The sequence below is a fragment of the Octopus sinensis genome, linkage group LG11 (assembly GCF_006345805.1).
Source record: "Octopus sinensis linkage group LG11, ASM634580v1, whole genome shotgun sequence".
Taxonomy (NCBI): Eukaryota; Metazoa; Mollusca; class Cephalopoda; order Octopoda; family Octopodidae; genus Octopus; species Octopus sinensis.
Window position 1 is genome coordinate 26,117,032 of NC_043007.1, and position 17,141 is coordinate 26,134,172.

General features: G+C 36.7%; 1 protein-coding gene across 6 annotated transcripts in view; it reads left to right on the forward strand.

Moving 5' to 3' along the window:
* The window catches only part of LOC115217153 (poly [ADP-ribose] polymerase tankyrase), a 216,965-nt gene that overhangs the window by 134,654 nt on the left and 65,170 nt on the right, over positions 1 to 17,141 (forward strand). For all 6 annotated transcript variants that reach the window (XM_029786768.2, XM_029786769.2, XM_036507261.1 and 3 more), the window contains 8 exons: positions 874 to 994; positions 6,675 to 6,774; positions 7,718 to 7,884; positions 8,546 to 8,633; positions 10,522 to 10,647; positions 12,920 to 13,042; positions 13,523 to 13,600; positions 15,886 to 16,049. In XM_029786768.2, coding sequence (XP_029642628.1) covers positions 874 to 994; positions 6,675 to 6,774; positions 7,718 to 7,884; positions 8,546 to 8,633; positions 10,522 to 10,647; positions 12,920 to 13,042; positions 13,523 to 13,600; positions 15,886 to 16,049 — 967 coding nt within the window. The remainder of the gene's footprint in view (positions 1 to 873; positions 995 to 6,674; positions 6,775 to 7,717; positions 7,885 to 8,545; positions 8,634 to 10,521; positions 10,648 to 12,919; positions 13,043 to 13,522; positions 13,601 to 15,885; positions 16,050 to 17,141) is intronic.

Genomic DNA, 17,141 nt, shown 5'->3' on the forward strand with positions numbered 1-17,141 from the left:
TTAAAATATTTTTGTGCATTGTAGAAGTATCATCATTTTATTGTATGTAATCTTAAAAACAAGATATGATATGGACCCTTTAGGGCCCTGTGGATGCCGGTCAAGAACCACTGATCTAAATCATTGAAAGTGAAGATATATAAGAGCAGAATATATTTATTTAACCACTTATTATCCTTTCGATTATGGCCCTTTTGCAGCCTTTTTCATGTAATAATTTCAGTGTATATATTATGTTTAAATATCTGCACTAATATGCATGCTATGCATTATACAATATAATTACCCGTGCCGGTGACATGTAAAAAGCACCGTCCAAACGTGGCAGATGCCAGTGCCACCTGGCTGGCATCTGTGTCAGTGACACGTAAAAGCACCAACCGATCGTGGCCGTTTGCCAGCCCCCTCTGGCCCCTGTGCTGGTGGCACGTAAAAAACACCCACTACACTCACGGAGTGGTTGGTGTTAGGAAGGGCATCCAGCTGTAGAAACACTGCCAGATCAGACTAGAGCCTGGTGCAGCCTCCTGGCTTCCCATACCCTGGTCGAACCGTCCAACCCGTGCTAGCATGGAAAACGGACGTTAAACAATGTTGATGATGAATTATGTATTTACAGATCAGTAAAGATGAAGAAAGTTAACGCTTACAATCACTAGGACATCATTGTTACACCAACTCCATCCATCCATCCATTTATTTATCTATCTATTGAGTGTTGATTGTTCCTTCCCTAAAATTGGTTGCTTTGTTGCTAATTTTATGCAAATTAATATTGATGTTGTTAAAAAGAAATTCCTATTCCCCCCCCCCCCCCGGTTTGAAATCAAACACATATTCTTTTATTTTCCCTGTTTTGCTTTTCAAATTTAGGGAAAGCCAAAGGAGAAAAACCTGGCAAGCGGAAAGGTGGTGGCAAACGAAAAGACGAACAAAAACTCAAGCCCAACCCCAACATTGAAGTCCTCGAGAAAGAACCATTTTTTGAAACTAAGTAAGCAACACTTGATTGTTTTTTTCCCCCATTTCTTTTGTGATGGCAAGTGCTATCCTATATGTCAGGCCATCTTCTCGAAAAAAATAAATAAAAGGTGAAGCTGATTACACTCTCTTTAATTATAGCCTTACCTTAATTATAATCTTACCTATATAACTTCTGAAACATTATATCACACTCTGTAATTGAAACACTGAAGGAACATTCTGTTTGTTCCTGGATCTTTGGAATATTTACTTGCCTTGTTCATCAGTGGTATTTTTTTTGTTTTTTCTTTTTCATCTTTCACAGGTGAAAATGTCTAATGTTATACATAGCATGGCATGCAACATAAGTGTAACTTTTTATTGGATGGTACTCCAATATTCCATATACTCTACAGCTGGAATATTGTGTTACAACTCAGTTGACAAATTGACATATATATATAAAAGACCCTCTTTGGTCATGGATAACCATAGGATTGCACCTAGAAAGTTCCTCTCCACAGTCGCCCAGGCATACCAGCCTCCCTTCTCGATGCCATTGATTTTATCCAAAGGAAAGGCAAAGGTCAATACAGCTTGGCACCATAGTCAGAACACATTTCTATAGCTGAGTGAACTGGAGCAATGTGAGAATAAAGTGTCTTGCTCAAGAACACAGCACACAGCCTGGTCTGGGAATCGAACTCACCACCTCATGATTGTGAGCTTGAGACTCTAACCACTGAGCCATGTGCCTTTGTGTGTGTGTGTGTGTTTATGTGTATCTATCTATATATATATACAAGCACTATGACCCGGTGTTGCCGGGTCATAGTGTGAACGCATGCATATACAGCTGCGTGCGTGCGCACATACACGCGAGTACTGTCCAAATCTCCAACCGATCACATACAGCTAGCTGGCATTCAATTGGCATATCAAGTTTTGGGCATTTTGATTGGGTTTTGGATAGAAAATTCACAAAAAAGTCACTTCTATTGATTTTTTAATGACTTTGCGGGGTGACTGGGGAAATGTAAAGATGTGCACGACCACCCTTGGACAGTTTTGAATGACCATAGAAAGTGCGAGCCCTCTAACTGAAAAACTGTAGATTTATATAAAGGACACACATGCAGACATTTTGCCGTTTATATATATAGAGATATATACACATGCATCATGGCTTAGTGCTTAGAGTGTAGCACTCATGATTGCTAGATTGTGGGTTCAATTCCTGAACTGAGCAGCACATTGTTTTCTTCAGCAAAGCACTTCATTCATTTCATGTTGCTCCAGCCTGTGACAGAATAACCTTCTGATCAGTGGGGATGGTGGCATCATTCAAAAGCTAAAGCAATGCTAAGCACATTGTTACCTGCGATATATAACATCTAATAGTCTGGTCAGTCACATGATTGATCATGTTATTTATGTACACACACAATATTGACTGCTAAGTTTTACCTCTTCATGAAAGAACAAGGAAAGGAAATTTTAATTATTAAATTATTTGGATAGACCAGAGCGGAGAGAGAGTGCTAACTGGTAGAAGGCGGCGAGCTGGCAGAAACGTTAGCACGCCAGGTGAATTGCTTAGCGGTATTTCATTTGTCGTTACGTTCTGAGTTCAAATTCCGCTGAGGTCGACTTTGCCTTTCATCCTTTCGGGGGTCGATAAATTAAGTACCAGTTACGCACTGGGGGCGATATAATCGACTTAATCCGTTTGTCTGTCCTTGTTTATCCCTTCTATGTGTAGCCCCTTGTGGGCAGTAAAGAAATAAGAATTGCAAGGGCAAAATTAGAGTGTAGGAGGATGGATAGGGGGTGCAATGCATTCACTTGTATGTGGCCTAGTGAAAGGTGAGATAGATCAGAGTGAAGAGGATGTTGTGATCAGCACAGGTGGTGGAGAGATGAAAGATGGAGAGTTGTGAGTGATAAGGAGACAGGTGAAAGGAGTGGGATGAAAGAAAGTATTTAGGATACATGGTGAAGGGATGGAAAAGATAGGCTTGGCAGGGGACATTTCACAGCTTCTAAACACTACCTGTTTGTCACTGCTATGTTTAGCCAGGAGTGGTCAGGTCTTCTGCAGCACTGCATATCACCAATCAGTGTAGTCCTTTGTCATCTCTGTGAGACACAGCATTCTCAGGTCAGGTTAATGCTTCGTTTCACATTATAGAGGAATTTAGCTGATGCAAGTACAGCAACTTCAGCAACTTCAGTCACTGCCCATCACCATCTCATTAAATTGGATAGGTGTAAATAATTTGAATAAATTATTTTTTCCCTTTTCTAATTCTGTGTTAAAACCTGAACCATAATATATTACTGGTAGCACCCACTACGCTCTCGGAGTGGTTGGCATTAGGAAGGGCATCCAGCTGTAGAAACTCTGCCAGATCAGATTGGAGCCTGGTGCAGCCATCTGGTTCGCCAGACATCAGTCAAATTGTCCAACCCATGCTAGCATGGAAAATGGATGTTAACCGATGATGGTGATAGTGGTGGTGGTGGTGGAGAGAGAGAAAGAGAAAGCAAGCAATGATGAAAATAATTTTTTGACAGGATTTGATTTCTCAAGAGAGTGGCTTCAGCTTTAGCATATCATAAACCTTCCACTTCACCCAGGCATCATAATGGATACATTATTCATATATAGTGATAAATTAAATTCAAATCCAATTCATCCAGCTAATTAATGCCCATTTTCAATCATTAATAGCATAATTTAATGCCATAGAGCCAACAAACTTGATTGAGTTACTCTCATTTTACCTGAGTTAAATTTACCTGTTTGTTTTGTTGTCATTGTTTATATTGATTTATCCAATCTGTTAACACACCTGCTGCCACAAGGGTTTGAAGCAAAATTAAATTAAAATAAAGCAATCTCTAAAAAACTAAAAATGTAAAATAGTGACCTTGAATTATTAGGTTGTAGGAATGTCATATAATGACTTAGTACTCCCACACTGTATGTGTTAAAAACAAGCAGACCCTACTGTTTGTGTCCACTTACTGTAGCTTGGACTCATTGTAATTGCACCCATAATCAACTTAACCCTTTTGTTACCAATCCGGCTGAAACCGGCTCTGGCTCTGAGTACAAATGTCTTGTTTTCATAAGTTTTGAATTAAAATCTTCCACCAAACCTTAGTCACAATTTATGTTCCTAACACTGGCTGAATGATAACCAAGTTATTTTACTAAATTATTTGTTATATTTAAAGTAATTGAAAGAAATACAGAACATCTCAAAATAAATACAGTAATGAAAGGGTTAATGGAGCTTATCATCTCAATGTGGTGAAATTCACCTCAACCTGATGGAGCTCAAATTTTTGTGGGATCTTGTCTTAATCTAATAAGAGCTAATGAACTCTTCTTAATTTAGTAGAGTGGTGTAGCTCATCCCTTACTAAGCTCATATGCATGTATGTATGGTGGGGTTGAACTGAACAAGACTACCTAAGAACATACTTAGTCATCTGTTTTTTTTACTGTTTTGAAGCAGGTGAACCATAACACCCCAACAGCAATATCCAGTTTGCAGCTTGGTAGTTATGCGTCTTTGGGAATTAAGTGTAACAACCACAAGTCAGATTATAACAGCTGTCACAACATACAAAATGAGCTGACAAAGTTGCCTTTAAGTAGTCACTTGAGCTGTTAGAAACAGCAGCCATATACCCTCAAATCATACACTACTGTCTTCAGCTTCGAAACAGTCAAATCTCAAGAATCTGTTAAGTGTGATCAAACAGCCCTGGAAACAAATTTCTTATTCGTCTTTGCCAGCACCTGATTGAGTCTGTGCCTCTCAGATGTATCAAAGGCATTGGCAGAGAAAGGTGTAAATTGGATATTGATCAGTGAATATAGTTTTTTGAAGACAAACCCATTGTTTGCTTCCATTATAATGTTTCTTGAAGATCACTTTGAATAATGCAGTCTACATACTTCTAAAAGACAAAATGCTCGCTGGAATGCTTTCAAGCACAGGCCTGCTCACTCATGGTCAAGTAAACAACAACTTTCAAAACATATAATGACCCTTCCAAATCACTGTTCAATACTCTGTTACTTCAGGTAGCTGTTTTGCTCTGCAATGAGGTCATGTGGTTAAGAGGTTTGCTACACAGCCATATTGTTCTAGGTTCAGTTTCACTATACTACACCTTAAGCATCCACTGCTATACCTATTTCTTTACTACCCACAAGGGGCTAACCACAGAGAGGACAAACAAGGACATACAAACGGATTAAGTCGATTATATCGACCCCAGTGCGTAACTGCTACGACTCCGAAAGGATGAAAGGCAAAGTCGACCTCGGCGGAATTTGAACTCAGATCGGAGCGGCAGATGAAATACTGCTAAGCATTTTGCCCGGCTTGCTAACGTTTCTGCCAGCTCGCCGCCTTTAAATGCTATACCATTGGCTTGACCAATGACTTGTGAATGAAATAAGATAGCTGGAAAGTGTGCAAAAGCTTGCCATCTGTGTATATTGGTCAAAGATGCACAGATGTGCAATAAGAAACCAGTGCACTATTACTTGCCATGTGAAATGCAGTGATCCTGCGATTTGCTCATTGAAAGCATGCCTATAATGTTCTATTGTTCATAAAATGGCTTGATACAAAATTCTGAAATATAAATATGGATTAAAGGTCTCTTTTATACATAACACCAAAGAAAAGAAAAGTTGTTGATCTAAGAATGTTTTGTTATTCTTTTCTTCTGTGTTGTCCAATTTGAAAAGGTAATATTTGGCCTAGAAAATATTAACTGAGAGGGTTTGCAGTTGTCATTCAATGTGAATTATATATATATATATATATATATATATATATATATAGATAGATTAGAGACGGCTATTCTCTGTATAGAATATACTTTGTAGTGATCAAGAGATTTAAACTTGAGCAGGTAGAGGGCAAGCAAGTTAAGGAAGTTGGTATACAAAAAGTATTAAATAGACTTAATATAAAAAATGTACATAAGTTTACATATAAAATGATCCGACTTAGAATAGAAATGGTATCAGGAATGAAAGGGGTTGAATAAGCGTTTTACAAGCCCAACAGCTTAGTGGTTCAAAATAATGATCAATATATATATATATATATATATGAGGTTAATCCAAACTTGAAAACACAACAACGCGAGGACATGGAACAAATATAGTGTTATTGGACACTCAGGAAAGAAAAGAAAGAAGGAGGATTTAACGTTTTGAGTGGAGCTCTTCGTCAGAAACATAGAAAAAAAAAACCTTGTGAGTGAATTTGGTAGACGGAAACTGAAAGAAGCTTGCCATGTGTGTGTGTGTGTGTGTGTTTTATGCTCTCTTAACTTTCACTTCATGTGATAGTTGTAAATGAATGCCACTGTCATGTAAGTGGTGTTCTTTGTTTCCAGTCTTTGGTGAAAACATAATCGGTCGTGGAGAAATATTAACTTGCAGGGTAACAAGTAAAGGTTGGCAACAGGAAGGGTATCTGGCTGTAGAAAATTGCACTGTAGTATAATATATTACATGCATTTTAGTTATTCCTCTGTTTAGGTTGATTAAAATTTCTCATTCTTCTTCATTTTCCTTTTTTGTGCCATCTGCTTCTCAAATGCTTTTTTTCTCTCTTTTACCTGAAGAACTTGCTTACCTTAACCTGTCGTGATTTTATTTATATTTTTAGCGAACCTGTGCCTTTCATCTCTCCCCATGTAAATGGAAAATTAGCCATCCGTGCTGTTTTATTGAATGACATGACTCTGCTCAAATCTCTCAAGTATGGTGTAAGTGTTCCTCATGTTATTACTCTCTCTGTGATACATAAAAGAGTGTTGTTACTAACTTCAGTTTAGAAATAATGATTGCTGGTTTGAATCCTATATGTTCACATCCTGAAATACAACACTTGATAATGATTATCAAACTTGTTGATATGTAGCTTAGATTTAAATATTTTTTTGTAAACAATTTTCATATCTGAAGATGAAACCATAATCTCATGGCCTATGCCAGGGGCGTAACCAGCCCACTTATGCGTACCTTTTCCTTCTTTAGACACTAAAACTCTGCTTGCGAAGACCTGTTGAGGCAAGTGAAATCAAATAAATGAATCAATCAAAAGCAAAATCAAAATCAAATTCGATGACTGGCATCCATGCTAGTAGGGTGCAAAGAGCCCCATACGAGCATGATCATTGACAGAGCAGCTAACTGGCTTCCATGCCAGTGGCACTTAAAGGGCACCATTCGAGCGTGATCCTTACCAGCGTTGCCTTACTGGCACTTGTGCCCGTGCTAGTAGGGCGCCAAGAGCACCATCCGAGCGTGATCATTGCCAGAGCAGCCAACTGGCCCCCATGCCAGTGGCACGTAAAAAGCACCCACTACACTCTTGGAGTGGTTGGTGTTAGGAAGGGCATCCAGCTGTAGAAACTCTGCCAAATCAAGATTGGAGCCTGGTGCAGCCATCAGTCAAAATCGTCCAACCCATGCTAGCATGGAAAGCGGATGTTAAATGATGATGATAATGATGATGTGATTATTAAAATGAACTACTATACTCTCATTAACAACATATAGGCTTTTCTAACTAAACATATAATCTATCCTAATTAAACATATAATCTGTAAAACTAAAAAATATTTGATTTTCATTTTGTAATTATATGTATTTATAATGTTCTATAATTGGTAAATATTGGTTTTTTTCTCTCTCTCTTTGTTCAGCTTGATTATGTGAGGTCACCAAAAAATGAATTGACAGCTTTACATTATGCTATTCAACGTCAGTACCGAGGGTTTGTAGGGTACCTCGCTGAAGACTATTTTGGTACAACCCGCAAATCCATCACAAACAAACCACCTGTGTTGATCGACTCGATGGGCACTGGATGGTAAGTAGTCAATATTAAAAACTGTTAACGATAATTATGATAATGGTTGTGGTATCAGTGTCTACCTCTTAAAGTTTAACCCTCTAGCATTGAAACTGATCATATCCAGCCCAAATATTCTATTTGCTTCAAACTGGTTAGATCTGGACTTTCCCATCTACCCTATAATATCGTTTTAAAATGGGTATGTGATAAGAAACTTGCTTCCCAACCACATGGTTCCAGGTTCAGTCCCACTGTGAGACACCTTGGGTAAGTGTCTTCTACTATAGCCTTGGGCTGACCAAATCCTTGTCAGTAGATTTGGTAGATGCTGGATGTGACAGTAGAAGACAATATGGATACTAAAGCACTGAACAAAATGAACTTCTGTTTCATTAGAATAATCTGCTGTTTCTGTTTTTTTTCTTCTCAACACATAATGAAGGATTCTGAGTGATTTTGTAAAATGCAGTTTGGTAAAAGTGGGCAGTGAGCAACAAAACCTTGTGTCACTGATCTACAGCTATATTAAAAATTTTTGCTTGTTGGTTTTAACATTTAAATACATGTTTGTGAAGAAGTTTGTATTAATAATATTTAGAAAGTATTATTTTAATTATTGCCTTTTAAGTTGGAGTAAATATTGTTATTTTACTTGGTTCATCTTTCTTTTCTTCAGGTACAATCCTGTTTTTCTTGGAATTCATAATATTCGTTCTATCACCCTTGGCAGAGGAAACCGCGAAGGAAACAATGCTCTCACTAAGGTATTTCCAAATATTCTGTAAAATTGATAATAGAATAGATATTTTATCATTTTCATATATATATAGCCACAGAAGTGGCTGTGTGATAAGTAGCTTGCTTACCAACCACAAGGTTCCGGGTTCAGTCCCACTGCGTGGCATCTTGAGCAAGTGTCTTCTACTATAGCCTCGGGCCGACCAAAGCCTTGCGAGTGGATTTGGTAGACGGAAACTGAAAGAAGCCCGTCGTATATGTGTGTGTGTGTGTGTGTGTGCATGTTTGTGTGTGTGTGTTTGTCCCCCTAGCATTGCTTGACAACCGATGCTGGTGTGTTTACGTCGCCGTCACTTAGCGGTTCAGCAAAAGAGACCGATAGAATAAATACTGGGCTTACAAAGAATAAGTCCTGGGGTCGAGTTGCTCAACTAAAGGCGGTACTCCAACATGGCCGCTGTGAAAGGACTGAAACAAGTAAAAGAGTAAACAGAGATATATATATATATATATGAGAGTGTATAAGAACACAGAGAAGACCCTTGATAGGACACCTTACATGCTAGAAGGAACAGTCAAACCCAAAAAATGAAAAAATGTAATTTCAAAAGAGAATGAAAGCAAAAATTATTTATAGTTAACCCCAAACTCGAGTTTCTATATTAATGAACAAATAAATTAATTTGTCGTCTGTACTTCCTCAGTGGGGTCGCTAAGGCAATGCACAATTATGTAGCTTAATATGTACCGATATACATGCGTGAGCTGCATACTTTTACATTATGTTTCCAAATTAAGTGCAGTCACATAGCCAGTGGCAAATAATATATTTAAACTGCATACCATAATGGCTTAGGAATTAGGGAAAAATTTTAGTGTGAAAAATTATAATTTTTTTTTTACTCCTATAATTTTTTTACCCTTATATATATATATATATACTCACATATACACACACACACACATTGATGTGAAGAACACATATGAACAATAAGGAACAAACGAACAAGAAATAAGGCTAGTGTAAGCTTGTTGCACATATCATATAAACTGGTGTCTGTTGCTTTAGACTCCTGGTACCCTTATTGCTGTTGCCTAGTGTGTGTTGCTTTGTTTTAGAACTCTGCTTATAACTATTGCTTAGCATGTGTTTTAGTATCCTCATGCTCCATCCATCACTATTACCTAGAGAGAGAGAGAGAGAGAGACAGAAGGCACATGGTTTAGTGGTTAGGATATTCAGCTCATAATCATAAAGTTGTGAGTTTGATACCCACTGGTGCTCCAGTCCACTCCACTGGCGGAAATATACAGCACCTGTTGTTCAAAAGGGCCAGCCTCGTCACATTTTGTATTACACTGAATCTCCCTGAGAACTACGTTAACGGTACACTTGTCTATATATGTGTGTGTGTGTATATATTTATTTGTCGATGTGTGTGTGTGTGTATATATATATATTATATATATATATATATATTTGTTTTGATTAGACTACAGTAGTAATTGAAAGCGCTTAAATATGTAATTAAATATGTGATTTGAAGAAATAATATGTGATATGTAAATAAATATATATATCGTATTTAGGAATGGTCATTTTGCCCGTTTAGCCAATAAAAACACACGCACTATATATAGTGCATGTGTTTTTTATTGGCTAAACTGGCCAACATGACCGTTCCTAAATACAACAAAATCTGTTTCAACACACGATTTCACATCAAAAATCTTGCAAAGCAAATATATAAACGTAAATATATATATTTTTTTATATACAACCATCCAGCATTCTGAACGCCTTTTTCTTTCATATGTATTAAATCTGTACCTCACCCCCAATGCTTCTAATATATACACTTATACAAAATAGTGTGTGTTATATCATTTGTCTTTTTCGTTTGTATTTTTCAGGATGTCGATAATGACGCTGAATGTTCTCCTGAAAAATACTTTGAATATGCTGTGTCAGTTGGAGCCAGTAAAGAAATTCTGGAAATTTTGTTTGATACTAATCAGAATGAAACTAGAGATGAGCAGGTGAATTAATTTGGACCATTTTAATTTTCATATTATTTATAACAAAAGAGAATTAAGATATCATTTTGACAGATGTACAGAGGTTGGACAAAATAATGGAAACACCTAACATCATAGCATCATAATTTTGAAATATCTTTAAAACTGTCAAAGGCTTGTTTACTTTTATATTTTTTGATTTATTATTAGTGTTGCTTAATGTGTTTTGCTAAAATTGCTGTTTGTTTTCAGATATCATCAGAAAAAGGTAATTAAAACTCATTAAAACAACAGATCTGTTGGACTTTCAAAGAGGTCAAATTGTTGGTGCTCGTATGGCAGGCACTTGTGTAACAAAAACAGCCGATATGTTTGGTGTATCAAGAAGTACTCTCTTGAAAGTAATGACAGCCTTTGAGAAAGAGGGAAAAATTTTCTTGTCGAAACAAAACTCTGGAAGAAAACCAAAACTTTCAGTTAGGGTGGTTTGACTCTACGCGAATTGTTAGAATGGATTACAAAAATACAGCTCCCAAAATTATAGCAGAGCTTAATGACCACCTCAAGAACCCAGTTTCCACAAAAACTGTTCGTCAGGAGCTGCCCAAATCCAGATTTCATGGGAGGGCTGCAATCAGAAAACTACTACTTTCAAAAACAAATGTTGCAAAGCTTTTAGAGTGAAGTAAAAACCTACAGAATTGGTCCCTAGAGCAGTGGAAGAATGTTATTTTCGTGGACGAGTCCTCCTTTACCTTATTTCCGACTACCAGCCAAAAGAAACATTTGACCCAGACTGCCTTCTTCCATGTTAAACATGGAGGAGGATCTGTGATGATCTGGGGGGCTATATCTTGGAAATCCACCGGCCAAATGGTTTCCCCTCATGGCAGAATTAATAGTCAAGACTATTCAAACATTTTATCTGATCAAATTCATCCCATGGTTGCAGAACTGTTTCCGGAGGAAAACGCAATCTTTCAGGATGATAATTGCTCAATTCACACAGCTAAATGTTACTGAATGACATGAGGAACATTCTAGTGAATTTGAACATCTTATCTAGCCACCACAGTCCCCAGATCTCCATATTATTGAACATTTATGGTGCATTTTAAAAAAACAAGTAAGGAGTCGATATCCTCCACCATCATCACGACAGGAACATGAGACTGTTTTAGCTGAAGAATGGACAAAAATTCCTTTGGAAACAATTCAAACTTTGTACGAGTCCATACCTCGTAAGAATTCATGCTGTAATTACTGCCAAAGATGGTCCTACCCCATATTAAAGTAAATTTGTTAGAAATTTTAAGGTGTTTCCACTATTTTGTCCAATCCCTGTATATGTGGAATGATAATAGTGCACCTGCTCCCACTAATATTGCATATCCAGCAGAGCATCTTTGCGTCATTTCTTTTCAGTTATCTCAATAGAAGAATGGATTTATTTGCATCACACTCTTGGTATTTTTTTCTACATTGCATAATTTTTTCTTGTTGGTTCTTTGAAACTCACTGCATTTAAATATGTTAACATTATCTTCATCATCATTATCATTTTAATGTCCATTGTCCATGCTAGCATAGCTTGGACGGTTTGACCAAGGCTGGCAAGCTGGAAGGCCGTATCACTCTCTAGTCTGAATTGGCATGGTTTCTATGGCTAGATGCCCCTCCTAACGCCAACCTCTCCGAGAGTGTAATGGGTACTCTTAATTGCTACCATCGCGGCTGCCATTTGTGCGACACCAGTATCTGCCATGACTACAATTTCACTTGGCTTGATGGATCTTCTCAAGCATGTCATAATGCCAAAGGTCTCAGTCGTTTGTCATTACCCCTGTGAGGCCCAACATGTGCCACCTTTCCTCCGTGAGGCCCAACACTCAAAAGGTGCTTTTTGTGTGCCACCAGCATGGGTGCCAGTTACGTGACACCAGCATCATTCATGATTACGATTTCACTTTGCTTGTCAGGTCTTCTCAAGTATGGTATGTCTCCAGAGATTGCGGTCAGTAACCATTGCCCCCATGGGGCTCAGTTTGCAAAGATCATGCTTAACCTCCTCGTCACATGTCTTCCTTGGTCTCCCTCTACCACAGATTCCCTCTACAGTTACAGATCGGCACTTCTTTACACAGCTGTCCTTATCCATATGCATCACATGACCATACCAGCACAGTCATCTCTCTTGCACACCTAACGTTAATTTAATGAATGTCATATGTTGATTAATTGATGAAGGACTTGTCTGATTTTTTTTTCTTTTGTCTTTAATTCATCCTTCCAGATTGCAACAGTTTATCAATTCATTCATCAAGCCATCATTAAAGGTCACCGTAAGTTATCTGGTAAATTGATCGAGGAAGCAGAGAAAGCTGGTGGTCATGGCTACAATTATCTTCATAAAGAGGTAATAACAATATTTGCTTTACATCTATACTTGTATATCATTGGGTGGGGTTTTGTTGAAAAAGAAACAAAACAGCAATGAATGAATCATCTCTGACTATTTTCTAAATGAAATGAACAAACTCATAGTCCATGGCAGTGAAGCTATGACTTCATTTTCCTGATCATCACTTTCTTTTTCTGTAGAAAATACACTCATCTAATATCATTGGTAAGGATTAGGTGCCTTTGTATTCTGTTAACTAGTATCTATCTTGATGGGTATAAATTTGTTGAACCATATAAAAAATACGCAGCCTCATAGCCGTGTAAACACAAACATTAATTAGTGCTATCGTTAAGTTAATTTCTCTTTTGGCACCTGGCATGTCTACCGCTTTTAATGAATCAAAACCTGTCTGTAATCTTCCTTTTAATTTCTTCCTAATTTTCTTCTTACTTTTGGAAAACTGTCATGGAAATATCATCATTCTCTTTGAAGGTGTTGCTTTTTGAGAAAGAAGACCTGAGAACGAACATTTTACCTGCTTCAGTTACAAAGAAGCCATTTTATTCCAAAGTAAGTCAGTTTTTATTTTAATTTTCAGCAAACATTTTATCATTGTTTAATTAATAAAATTGTCTATATTCGCCGCCACTAAGGTCAGTTCCATTTCAGCCACAGCACCATGGATATAGCAATTTGTGTAAAGGCTTTGTTCTTCAAATTTTTCAATATAAGAAGTTTTACTTGGTGTAGTTTCCAAACACAGCAACAGTGTCCAAGGAAACTAGTTGTGACTTGCATTAGCAAAAATTATTTATTGAGTTTTGATTGAATTTCTGAGATGAAATCATATATGGAAATATTTCAACTAGTGTCCTCTTCTTAGCTCTTACAGTTTTGGCTATTGTTCCCTCCAGCCTTCTTCAGCTGCCTGTCATATTCAGTAATGCTTTAGGAATTTGAGCTGACTCCTTTATTAAATCCAGTGTGTAGATTGTTCTTATTGTGGCTATTATACTCTCCAGCCTTCTTCAGCTGCCTGTCATTTTCAGTAATGCTTTAGGAATTTGAGCTGACTCCTTTATTAAATCCAGTGTGTAGATTGTTCTTATTGCAGCTATTATACTCTCCAGCTTTCTTCAGCTGCCTGACATAATTAGTAATGCTTTTGGAATTTGAGCTGCACCCTTTATTAAATCCACTGTGTAGATTGTTCTTACTGTGGCTAGTTTGTTGAGCTTGAACCGGAATGTTAGTATGTGTGTGTATCATCTTCATCATCATCATTTAATGTCCGCTTTCCATGCTGGCATGAGTTTAATGGGTTGACTGGAGCTGGTAAGTCAGAGAGCTGCACCAAGTTTCAGTCTGAATTTGGCTTGGTTTCTATGGCTGGATGCCCTTCCTAACGCCAATATATAAAGTCAATTTGACGTCGAGTGTTCCATTTGATCTGATCAGAGAATAGCCTGCTCATGAAATTAATGTGCTACTGGCTGAGTACTCCACAGATACATGTACTCTTAACGTAATTCTCAGTGAGATTAGCAGGACACAGTGTGACAGGGCTGGCCCTTTGAAATACAGGCATTATGCATGTTACCTGCTTAGTGGACTGGAGCAACACAAAGTAAATTGTCTTGTTCAAGGACACAAGGAGCCACTAGGTATTGAATTCAGGACCTTATGATCGTGAGTCAAATACCCTGACCACTAAGCCATGTCCCTTCACACACACACACACACTTAGCATCCATATTCCATGCTGGGCAGTTTGACAGAATCTGATGGGCCCAAGGACTCCACTGTGCTTCAGTTCCTGCTTTGGCATGGTTTCTTCTTCTGGATGCCCTTTCTAACACTAACCGCTTTAAAAGCATGTGCAGGGTACAATATTTATTTGTGTCACCTGCATTAGTGAGATTGCCTTGCACCTCACAAGACTATGAAACCTGTAAGTTTATGGTGGGAGATGTGGAGATGAGAGGTTGAAGTATGAGAGAAGGGATATATATATATATATATATATAATAATAATACGAGGTAATATTATTCCAAACTTAACAGGGAAAAATTCAATTTAGAAATACTAAATCAAATTTCACAAAATATAATATATACATATATATATATATATATATATATATAAATTAGAAAAAAAACCCACCTTTTATCAATTCAATAATGAAATATTAAATTATACCATTTAGCCACGAAACACGTGTCGTTATTCTACCAAATATGTACGTTTTATTTACTATTTTGCACATTACTTAATCATTGTTATATGTTTTATCTTATATTTAATCTTTCTATAAATATGTAATTTTTCTAAATGGTATAATTTAATTTTTCATTATTGAATTGATAAAAGGTGGGTTTTTTTTCCTAATTTATATATATATATATATATAGTTTGGCTTGAACTTGAGTCTACTAGCTATAAACTTATTAAACTTAACCCTTGGTCAAACACTTAAATACACTTTACAATTGTCCTGTAAGACAATTAGGTTGTAACAATTTGAAGCTCTTTTTTTTTTTTTTTTGAAGTTCCTAGGTTTAATGGGTTTTTTTTTTTTTTAATGAAAAACTTGCATGTAGCATTCATTTCAATACTAGACCAACTAATGAGATCAATTAAATCGCTGCATATGCTTTGATCCTTTTAACTAAGTTATCTTCTGATGCTGCTCCTTATTTATTATCCTGAGTTTGTTTCACTTCTTTTATGTTTCCTCCAGAAATGATTAGCCATGTTATGATTAAACCTATTAAATTTCCACAGCCTAATTATCCTACGCGACACTGAATATAAGTGGTGGTTGTCACTGTTTTCTTTTGATTTATTATTTCAGATCACTCCAATCCATTGTGCTGCTATAAACCCCAATGTAAAATATTTGCAAACTCTATTGAATGTTCAACCAGAAGTAAATGTTGTTGACAAGTGGCAACGTCGGCCAGTACATTATGCAGCTGCTTGCACATCCACTGCTACACTTGAATACCTGTTGGAGAAGTAAGGCTTCTTTTCTTTTGTGTATTGTGTTCTGATAGTCTTGTGCAGTTAATCTTGTGTAAGGTACACTTAGAGAATCATTCCTAAGTCAGACTCTGAGGGACTGTGTAAATCATGTTTAAGGCACTATGTGAATCCTTGTATAAGCACATGGATCCTGTTTAAGGTCTTTGACCCTTTTTTTTACCATATTTTTGTTAACATATGCTGCCTTCGTTTCAATTAATTTTAAAGTAATGAAGAATTTGGTAAAATAGCTTTCTAATTATTAGGCTGGGATCTAGAACAATTTAATATAAAATTTTGATGGATGATTATTATTTAGACCACTTTAAAATAGTAAGTTTATACCATAGAACCTGGGGTGGTCTCTGACAGGTTGGTATCAAAAGATTTAAGGCATGACCTGGATATTGAAAGGATGATGTTGAGATGTTGATAGGAAATGTTAATGGTGGCTTTAAAAAAGGAATTATTAAAATTAGATTTTAAGTAAAATAGATTCTTTAGATTATTTCTGATAAGTTTCAGTTTGTCCCTAATTTTATTGAAATTAGATCTAATTTTTGGATATTTGTATAGAAAATAATTACAGCGCAGAAAACATAACTATTCAAAAACACATGAAGACTGTTAACTTCACTTTTGTATATTTATTATTTGGTATCAAAATTTTCTTTGCACCAACTGCAACTTAGTCACTGATGCAATCCCACTGCCCCAAATGATAAATGTTCAAGTGAAGTTAACAAATTTTGTGTTTTTGGATGGCTAAAGTGTGTCTTCATGCTGTTTTTGTTTTAGTTTCAACACATGATCTCAGATCAAATTACTTACCTGGCAAGTATGAAAGAATATTTTTTCAATTAAAAAGCTTTAAACCATCTCTGAAATCAGTTAAGGGTTTCCCCTTAAATTAATGGGTTTTCCGACTTCCATCATAAGGTTTTTCAGACTTCCATCATTGCTCCTTCTTATCACTATGAAATTTTCCTGAGTACCCTTCAGATTTATCCTGTTAAAATAATGTTATGAAGAATAGTGGTTTGCATGACTTAATTAAGAAAATGACTTTTATAAATTCAAAGCAAG